Source organism: Pangasianodon hypophthalmus, chromosome 8, assembly GCF_027358585.1.
Source record: "Pangasianodon hypophthalmus isolate fPanHyp1 chromosome 8, fPanHyp1.pri, whole genome shotgun sequence".
NCBI lineage: Eukaryota > Metazoa > Chordata > Actinopteri > Siluriformes > Pangasiidae > Pangasianodon > Pangasianodon hypophthalmus.
This window is the reverse complement of record NC_069717.1, coordinates 1,709,051-1,720,065: the sequence shown is the minus strand read 5'-3', so window position 1 is coordinate 1,720,065 and position 11,015 is coordinate 1,709,051. Positions and strand designations below refer to the sequence as shown.

Sequence of the window (11,015 nt, the reverse complement as noted above, 5' to 3'; positions counted from 1 at the left end):
TGAAGTTGTGACTGAAGAACACACCCTGAAGTTGATTATTTTCCTAAAACTGCATGTCCTGAAAGGTTTTATACCGAAAAAGCGTAAACTCCTCTGTCCTGAAGATGTGGGAAAACTTGCAGTAACAGCTTTACCTCTGTTACAAAGCACTGACACTGGAGACTCCTTCCATAAATGTTACAGAAACAAAGCCTCTCTTTACAGAAAACTCAGTATAACTATTATTTACTGTTCAGTGTCTTTTTAATGGTAATGTTTTTTAATCTAGAGAAATTAGACTGAGAAGAAAGCAATACAAATGCAATTTGAAATGTTGTTGTAACCAAAAGTGGATAAGAAATAAATCTGACTTGTGTGTGAAGTGTTTAAATGTAAGAAAAACAAATCTTTTTTGTAGTTTCTAGACAAAGAAAAGAAGAAAATGAAAAATAAAAAAAAACGGGCTTGAATGGGTTAAATCAAGCAAGGATTTTTTTCCCAACTTTCAAAATAAAAGTTTTGTTTTCTCACCTCATACTAAACTTATAAGTGATGCATGACTTGTGCAACAGTGCTGCATTTAAACAGCTGTAGAAATGCTTCAGCCTGTAGTACAGTCATGAGAATAACAGGCAGCCTGGCTGTGGGAGGAATAATGCTGCAGCCTGAAGCCTGCTGAGCTGCAGGTCTGGATCAGCAGGACAGGTTTACAGTCTCACATCAGAGTTAGAAAAGCTGAACACTGGCGTCCAAAGGCTTCAGATAAAGCAAAGAAGTCCGAGAAAACAGTTTCAGGTGAGTTTTGACTTGGTAGCAGTCTACAGGTTGTGCATGTGTGGGGATCAAAATGAGTTTCACAGTCTGAGCTTACTGAAGTCCAGGGTTCGAGCTGCACTGGAAATCTGTGTCTTTTTACTGATTCACTTCACTACAGGGCATTCAATCAGAAAGACTGATCTTCCACATGATGCTTATATCTGTCTGCAGGAACAGACTCGATTCTGTCTCTGGTTTTTGTTCGCATTGTCTGAAATCTGTGTAATTTTACTGAAAATAAGTCAGTAAATCAGACCTGAGTGTGTCGATACTGCTCGTCTACCGTATTTGACTCCTTCAAATCAGAGTCAAATATGACTCACTTGCACTTCAATCACATATGTGGTGTGTTTAATTAGAAAGTTAATCAACTGACTTTAGTTTTAGCCACGGGAAAACATGAGGAAGGCGGAAATAACACCTCATACAGGTAAGGTGTCGTTCATGAACGAGTCGGATCTTTGAATCGATTCTTTCACGCATGTCTGAACAGAGTCACTCGGACTTTATTAACATATGCAGAGTGGTTAATTAGCTAGCTAAACGGCTAACGCTACATTTCTTACAACGGAAAATGGAGAAAAGTGAAAAAAACAAAAAAGCAGCTCTTATGTGTGATGTGTCGTTTGCGAGAGAGTCGACTCTTTTAGGTGAACGTTGAGCCGACTCGCATATGTGAGCAGAGTCAATGGGACTTTACTAATAAACAGTATGTAAAGTGTTTAATTTAATTAATTAATTTTACAGTTAGTTTAATTGTAAAGTATTTGATTAATGCTTACACGGAAAAAGCAGCTCAAACAGGAAATGTGTCGTTTGCGAACGAATCGGATCTTTGAGTCGGCTCTTTCAGTCGACTCTTTCAGGTGAACCTTGAGAGTCGACTCGCATATGAAATCATTTCTGTAGGCTACTTTAATACATGAATTATGTTGCTTTTATTAAAAGTGCAGGCTTTTTATCCAGGTTCAGGTTGCTGAATGGCTTCGGCGTGGCAGAGAGTCGAGTCGCTGCATCAGTGGATCCTGGAGAATGGAGGTGTGTTAACATTTATACTGTTCTGATAGGATGTTTTCTCTCTTCCTCAGTAACTCCTAATCAGGTGGGAACAAATCCTAAATTTATGAACTAGTCCACCAGGCAAGTAAATGCTCCAGTGTGCTGCCCAGTCACCTAAATGATGAGACAGCGACTGTAACATTATCCATCCATCCGTCCATCCATCCATCCATCCATCCATCCATCCATTCCCTGTACCACTTATCCTACGCAGGGTCACGGGGAACCTGGAGCCTATCCAAGGGGACTCGAGGCACAAGGCAGGGGACACCCTGGACAGGGTGCCAACCCATTGCAGGACACAATCACACACACATTCACACACCACGGACAATTTAAAGATGCCAGTCAGCCTACAAATCATGTCTTTAGACTACGCACACAGAGTGGAGGCAGGATTCAAGCCCCCAACCCCGGAGGTGCGAGGCAAACATGCTAACCACTAAGCCACCATACCCCCGTAACATAATGTACTATGAGTTAATTAACTAATTAGCTAAATATATTAATACAGACTAAATGAAATGTACAGGTTTAAGAAGTAATGGCGAGGGGCCGAAGGTGTAACCAGATCATTATCTTCTCCTGATAAAGTTTCGAATGTAGCACGTCGTGTTGGTGAAAAGTTTCAGCTAGGAGATGTAGTGGCGTCTCCTCACACTGCGCATAAAATCTGTTGGAGTCCTGAGGACATCTCTCTCGACTTGTTTAGGTTGTAATAATAGTAATCACATGGTAATCAGGAGAGTTTTATTTCAGCTTTGTGCTGGATTTTATTTTACTCTCTCGTTAGTGTTCCCGATTCGGAAAAGATCGTCTGTCATGCGTGGAGCATGTTAATTAATCCCACTAGTACAAATCTCAGCTCAGCTCGGCCGATGTGTGTAGTGCAGCAGGTTGTGGGATTTGGAAGCTAGCGCTATAGTTACTTTATCGAGGTGCATCGCTACCACTGTGTAGAGCATCAAGTTTAAAGATGCATAACAAATCAAAACTGTTTTGCAAAAGACAATAGGGAGTAATTTTTTTTTTTTTCCTGGTTGTTGAACCTGCTTGTCCACCGGCCAACTATAAATGAAAACAAGGAGTGAGAAGCGGTAGCTCAGTGGTTAAGACGTTGGCCTTCTGGTTTATTGGAAGGTTGAGAGTTCAAATCCCATCATCGCCAAGCTGCTACTGCTGGGCCCTTGAGCAAGGCCCTTAACGCTCAATGCTCAGTTGTATAAATGAGATAACTGTAAGTCGCTCTGGATAAGGACGCCTGCCAAATGCCATAAATGTAAGAAGAATTCAACACCAACGGTGTCGATGAGGAAGCCTCCGCCATATGTCTAGTCATTCTTCTTACTAATTTGTACCCCAGAAATATCCTTAAAGTATACTTCAATCAGTAAGGAAGCTATTGAAGAAAAATCATTTGATCTTGATGTGACCTTGACCTTGTTGGTTCAGTTCCATAATCTAATCAGTTCATCTGTTGGTTACAGAGATAATTCCAAATAAACCGAACAAACATTCAGCCACTCGCTCATGAGATATCGTGCTAACAAGAATCTCAGATGGATGGATGGACAGACAACCGGAAAACATAAAACTGATCGCCCAGACATGGAATCTGTTTGCCCCAGGAGCCCCGGCTTCTGATTGGTCCACTCTTACGAATACGTGCAGTTTTTCAGACCAGGCTAAAGTGCAGTATTCGTGCTATGCCCTGTTGTTCTACAAAAAGTTATCCAGCTTTGTTTTTTTTTAAATTTCTCTCCGTTGTTGCTTCCAGATAAGAGAACCGACCCATGGCTGCTCGTTTACTCCCCCGTTCCCGTCTTCTGTATTTTTCTCTGCTACCTCGGCATCATCTGGCTCGGACCCAAACTCATGAGAAACAGGGAACCAGTGGACCTCAGACTTGTGCTTATAGTTTATAACTTTGCTATGGTTTGTCTGTCGGTCTGCATGTTCCACGAGGTAAAGTGTCCTCTACGCTCTTCTAAAGTCAGGCAGTAAAGCAAATCTACGTTAGAGTAGAACTGGAGGAAACTTTCCTGGAGTAATAAGTGTATAACTCCGTATCACAGCTTTTCCTTTTACAGAAGATCACTGCATCTGTTTAGTGTTTATTCTTAACTTCAAAGTATAAATATCATTTTCTTACAATTTGCACATTTCGCAGTGTGTCTCGTTTTATGCACCAGGATGTAACTTTTATGTAACGTCTTAAGTATTTATATAAAATACAACTCAAATATTTATGTTATACAATTAATGAATATATTAACGAATGCACTGAAACATAATTAAACTATACAGCTTGCGATTTTGCTTTAAAACAAACCGAAATTTCTTTAAAGCTTCTGTATTTTGTTCTGTCTAGTTTTTAGTGACGTCTTGGCTCTCAAACTACAGCTACCTCTGTCAGCCTGTCGACTACAGCAACAGCCGTCTGGCGATGAGGGTAATCTTTACCTCTTTATTAAGTAAGGAATAAAACACTGTGTGCTGTGCTGTTTTAGGAAACTAATCAACAGCGTGGTGGTGTCATGAAGCGGAGTTACCCTGAAGTCGATGGTTCTCCTATAACAGCATGTCATGAAGTGTTTTATTCCCGTTATACCACAGCTATCTGCAAAAAAAAATTTTTTATTTTTATACAACACACTTTTTATCTGTTTATAGTTACATTTAATGTTAGTGAGCTGTTTGTACTTATGTTAGAGCAGCTATGAACAGTCGTTCCCTCGCCAGCCTCTTTTTTTCTCTCTCTCAAATTGAATAAAAAGAAAAAAAACACAGTTTGTCGTACCGAGAAACTGCAAAGAAGCGTAAACTCCTCTGTCCTGAAGATGTCTGAAAAGTTACAGCTTTACCTCTGACTGTTACAAAGCACTGACACTGGAGACTCCTTCCATAAATGTTACATAAACATCTCCTTACAGAAAACTTCATATCAGTTATTCGTTTGCTTTGACATGCTTTGACGTGTCGTTTTTCCATGTGCTTTCATTTTCCCGGTTCTCAGATGGCCAGTGTGTGCTGGTGGTTCTTCTTCTCCAAGGTCATTGAGCTCAGTGACACCGTAAGTTACTGCACCACATCGGGACAAAGTGTCTCTTACACACCGACTTAACATCCTCGAACAAAACTAAACACTGTGTGAGTGTGTCTTTATGAAGACTGATGGCATTTGATTCTCTAACATAGTGTGTGTGTGTGTGTGTGTGTGTGGAGAATGTTGGTGCTTGGTGCTGAATGTTAGTGTGTGTTGGTGAGGGATTTTTGTGTGTGTGTGTGTGTGTGTGTGTGTGTGTTTTTTGCTAGCTGGTTGTTTGATATAGATGTTGGATGGTGAACTTTGGTGTTTAATGAAGAACGTTGGTGTTTGGTGGTGAATGTTGGTGTGAGATGGCGTATGTTGGCAGTTGATGGTGTTTGTTAGTCAAATGGTAATGATAAATCTTGGTGTTTTATGGTAAATTGCTTGTTTGTTGGTGTTTGATGGTTATTTGTTAGTGAACGGGTTTTAATGTTTACCAAATGACCAGGTTCGATGTTGTGTATTGATGAAAGTTGGTATTTGAAGTTGTTCAGTGGTAAATGTTGGTGTTTGTTGGTGATTGTTTGGATGTCTGGTGTGTGTTGTGAATTTTTTGCGTGTTTGATGGTGTTTACTGCTACGCACTGGAAAATGGTGTGTGATGGTACACATTGGAGAATGTTGTTGGTATTTGTTGGCAAATGTTTGTGTTAAATATCAGTTTTTTTGGTGAATATTGGTGTTTGTTTGAAAGTTGGTGTGTGTTTTTGATGGATGTTTGATGGAAATTGTGGGTGAATATTGGTGTTTGATTTGGAGTGTTAGTGGGTGTTTGTTGTTGAATGTTGGTATTTGTTGGTGTTTGTTGGTGAATATCGGGGTTTCTTGGTAGTCCTGGTGTGTGTTTTTTTTTTTTTTATAGTGTTTGACTGGTGAATGTTGGTGTTTAATGCTACTCCTTGGAAAATGGTGTGTGATGGTAAATATTGGAGGATGGTGTTTGATGGTGTTTGCTGGTAAACCTTTGGTTATGGGTGAATATCGGTGTTTGGGTGGGAGTATTGTGGTGTGTTGTTTGAGTGTTCAGTGCTGTTTGTTGGATAATATTGGTGTTTAATGGAGAATGTAGTAATTTATTGGGGAATATTGGTGGTTCCTGGTTAAAAATTGGCGTTTACTTGCGAGTGTTTGTGTGTGTGTAGTTGATTTTTTGGGTCTTTGATGGTGTTTATTGGTGTGCTGTTGAATGTTGGTATTTGCTGATGTTTGTTGGTGAAACTTAGTGTTTGTTTGGGAATATTGGGGTGTGTGTGTGTGTGTGTGTGGTTGATTTTTGTGTCATTAATGGTGTTTATGGTGAATGTTAGTGTTTATGTAATGGTGAATGTTGGAGAATGTTGGATGGTGGTGTTGGTCTGGAGGTTTTGATTATATCTCAAAGCAAAAACAGACCAATAACATCACATCACTTTCTATCTTCTGACTTTTTTTCCTCTCTTTCTTACCCTCCTATCACCAGGTGTTTTTTATCTTGCGTAAGAAGAACAGTCAGCTGACCTTCCTGCACGTGTACCATCACGGCACCATGATCTTCAACTGGTGGGCCGGAGTCAAGTACTTCGCCGGGGGACAGTGTACGCTGCTCTTCTTACTTTTGCTGACTGATTTTTGTCCTCAGACAGTACAGAGTTGTGTACTGATGTGTAAAAGTTTGTGTGTGTGTGTGTGTGTGTGTGTGTGTGTGTGTGTGTGTGTGTGTGTGTGTGTAGCATTCTTCATCGGCTTGCTCAACACGTTCGTACACATCATCATGTATTCGTACTACGGCCTGGCAGCTTTGGGGCCACACATGCAGAAATATCTGTGGTGGAAACGCTACCTCACCTCCCTGCAACTGGTAAACACACACACACACACACACACACACACACACACACACACACACACACACACCCTTTTGTATGCTTGTGAAGATCACCCTTTCTCATGGTGTTATTAAAAAACAAAAGCAAACACCGCAAACTGACACTAGATGTCATCATCATCAATAATCACAGTTTAGATTCCAAAACACACACAAACTCACTAACACACACACACACACACACACAAATACACAACGCATGTACACACCCACACGCACACACACACCAACTTAAGTGCACATCAACACACACACACCAATATACATAATACGCAAACACACCAGCATACACACAAATACACAACACACACACACACCAACTCATGTGCACATCAACACACATGCACATGCCAATATACATAATGTGCAAACACACCCCAACACACACACACCAACAAATATGCACACCAACACACACACACACACACACACACACATCAATATCACACACACATATCACACACACACACATCATATCACACACACACACATCATATCACACACACACACATCATATCACACACACACACACATCATATCACACACACATATCATATCACACACACACAAAAACATGCGCGCACACACACACACACACATCATATCACACACACACACATATCATATCACACACACACAAAAACATGTGTGCACACACACACATCCCAACACACACACGCACACCAGCACAAATGCACACTTCACACACACACACACACACATGCACACACAAACACATATGCACACCAACACATGCACGCACACCAGCACTAATGCACAGCTAACACACACACACACACACACACACACGCAGTTTAATGCCTCAGTAGGACAGTATGGTAAGAAAATGAGTGAACTGAGGGTGTGTGTTATTTGCACGTCCTCTTTCGTTCCCAGCTGCAGTTCGTTCTTCTCACCACACACACCGGCTACAACCTGTTCACCGAGTGCGACTTCCCCGACTCCATGAACGCGGTTGTGTTCGCCTACTGCATCAGCCTCATCCTGCTCTTCAGCAACTTCTACTACCAGAGCTACGTGAGCAGGAAGAGCAAACGCCTCTGATGCAGACTCTGTCCCGATTCGAGCCCTGCTCACTTCCCCTCGCTGCCTCCACGGGTGGAAAGAAAGAGAACAAGTTTCATTTAGTGGGAAATGTAGTGCGTTAAAACGTGACGACCAGGTCGGAGTGACTCGGGGAAGTGAGTAGAGGTGGAATTGGGACCAGCAGACTTAAGTGCCTTAGTTTGAACATTCCTGATTTTTAAATGCACCCTTACTGACTTCCCCTCATCACGTCCCACTCTGTCTTCAGGGTTTTTATTACTTTTTTCCAGCCCTAATAAAATTTGTGAGAAAAGGAATCAAGCCAACATCAGTGTGGACTTCAGGAGCAAAACGTTCCCAGTACAAATCATCATCTTTTTACAGAAACGACTGAACGTTATGAAAGCTAGTAGTTAACTCTATCATAATTTCCTCCTCTGTTATATAAAAGCTAGAAGCTAAGCGCTAGCCTACGCTGCATTATTAATGATGTGGTTATCAGGAGAGAATGTAACGGGGAAGGTTTAAAACTTCCATCAGCTTTAACTGTGGAAGCTGCTGCTGTTTTGTTGGTCATACAGCTTTAAGAAACTTGTAATCACGAGTTCAACAAAAATGTGAACGTGAACCAAACTTGGAATTACTGCAGTTCTGGCCTCAGAGGAACGCACTCGAAACCAACGCAATAAAAACACAAGGATTTAAAAATAAGCTTGCTTTGTTCCTGTTGTGCTTTATTACTCCAACTCGTCCATCTGTGCACACCAACGCTGCTTCCTTACTTTACTTTACTTTACTTTACTTTACACAGTGTACGCTTTCAAAAGATTATACGAAAAAACCCTCCTGAAGAAGGTAATATTAACCCTTTTAAGGTTTTTTTTTTAAGGTTTAGGAAAATATAAGATGTAAATCAACTCCAAGTCACTTGACAGTAAATTAAAGTAACATTACTGTAAATTAAAATAAACCTCTGGAGCTCTCTGTCGTTCTCAATCTTTACCAATTTCTACATACATTTTTTTTAAAAATGAGAAAAAAGTAAAAATGTTTTGTATCAGACTCCACTGATCACCATAGATTTAAAAGAAATTGTTTGTCTGTTTTTTTTTGGTTGTTTTTTTGTTTTTTAATTCGTGTTGTTTTTGGTAAGATGTTTTTTTTTGTTTTGGTTTTTTTGTTATGTGTCATGCAACAGTCCTAAACTGTAAATTTCGTATGTTCAGAAATTATATTTTCTAAAGAAATTATTGTCTTCAACTTGAATGTTAAAAAAATTGGACATTGGAAGATTATTATTATTATTATTATTATTATTATTATTATTATTATTTCAAGCATGCTGTTTCAGCCTTTTTACTCGTGGACAATGTATTTGCTTTTTAATATAGTAAGTATTAATAAGTAATATTTAGACAGAATCAAAATTTACACATGCATTTTAAGTAAAAAAAAAAAAAAAAAAAAAGAAAAGAAAGAGAGAAACTATAAGCTGCACCTGCATATAAATAACTAAAGGGTTAAATTTACATCTTTACTTCGGACACTGATACTGGAGACTCCTTCCATAAATGTCACATAAACGTCTCCTTCCTTTAAGAAAACTTCACGTTTTTTAATCTGTTTATATGAAGCGTTCACTGTACACGCCCCTGTGAATGAGCTGTTACTATGGAAACGATAAGGTATTAGAGCGAGCGCATTAATATAAACCTGCGCTACTGTCAGAGCTGCTGTTCTAGAGAATTAATCAACACCCTCTGACCAATCAGAGTCCAGGTTTTAACAGCGCTGTGGTGGAAAATTAAGTAGTTCAGAGATAAACTGCTGAAGGTTTAATAGTTTAATAGTTTAATATGATACAGTTTGTCTTACGCTATACTGAGAGTTTCCTCCACTAGGGGGCGGTGTTTATTCACTCATCAGCATCCTGAGGTACCAGTTTTCCATCAAGTCACAATCACGATTCTCTCACACACACACACACACACACACACACACACACACACACACACACACACGTCACCAACATTAATTCATGATGAATACTGCTACCTTATTCATTTCATGCCCTTACAGAGAGTCGAGTTCCGGCTGTTTTTATTAAAATAAGATCATGTGAGCCCTTTAACGTTACGTTACTTTAACATAAATCTTTATCCTGATTTCTGTTTCTCTACAGACTGTTTGTCCTTCTCAGTTGCAGCATGCAGCTTATTTCTTTACAAAAGTTCTACAAAAAAATCCTAAAATTGAAATATTTTTTGTGACTCTGTTGAATGTCTTAATTTTTTTTTTTTTTTTACTGAAGATACATAAATGAATCTTGTATCTGCATAAATATTATACATGTCAAGAATACCGCTCTCTCTATATATTTAAATTATAATTTCTATACATATTTTAACAAGTTTTGTTTCTAAACACACAGGAATGTAATGTTTTATCCTTTCTCACTCCGGTTATTCCCACACATACACAATCGATTTACTTTTTAACATAGACTTTACCTCATCAAGCAAATTTCCAGTCAGCTACAAATAAATAAAAACATTTCTATAATCCAAACATTAAAGGCAAACTAGCTAACTAATTAAAAATAATAACTAACTAGCTAACCTGAGCAGCAATACTAATGAAGTAAATATCTGTAAAAAAAAAAAAAAAAAACATTGTTCAGTCACAAAGAAACAGAAGGCCTCTAAATTCAGAGCATTTCACTATGAAACATGACTAAGCTAGCTAGCTAAGCACAGGTAATATAGCAAACTCAACAAGTTAGCATAACTGACTAGCTGCTCAAAACTGCAGAATAACATAATCCAAATATCAAGTTAAACATAACCTTACCTCTACTTCACATTTGTTTCTTTTTGCCTTTCGTATCTTCTTTCTTATGCCACCAAAGCAGTTTAAAACCTAAAGTGAATTCAGCTAATATAAGTTTTTAAAAAAAAAAAAGCCAGCATGTGATGTGATCATGTGACCCTGAAAAAAACACCCACAAGAAAACTGCTGTGCTTTAATGATTGTTTGTGTGTTTGTTTGTTAATTTATTTTCTATACTTTTTTATTTATTTTCTATATTTTCTGTTAAATTTTTGTTTTGTTTTGTTATTTTTTTATTTATTAGCAATAAATCTGTGCTTTTTAAACAAA

General features: G+C 38.8%; 1 protein-coding gene across 1 annotated transcript; it reads left to right on the top strand.

Moving 5' to 3' along the window:
* Positions 1-511: 511 nt before the first annotated feature.
* Positions 512-8,567, top strand: elovl8b (ELOVL fatty acid elongase 8b). Its single transcript, XM_026927940.3, has 8 exons — positions 512-774; positions 1,762-1,833; positions 3,632-3,819; positions 4,226-4,306; positions 4,871-4,927; positions 6,405-6,519; positions 6,655-6,782; positions 7,707-8,567. The coding sequence occupies exons 2-8, from the start codon at positions 1,776-1,778 to the stop codon at positions 7,872-7,874; spliced, it is 795 nt and encodes a 264-aa protein (XP_026783741.2). The 5' UTR covers positions 512-774; positions 1,762-1,775; the 3' UTR covers positions 7,875-8,567.
* Positions 8,568-11,015: the final 2,448 nt, after the last annotated feature.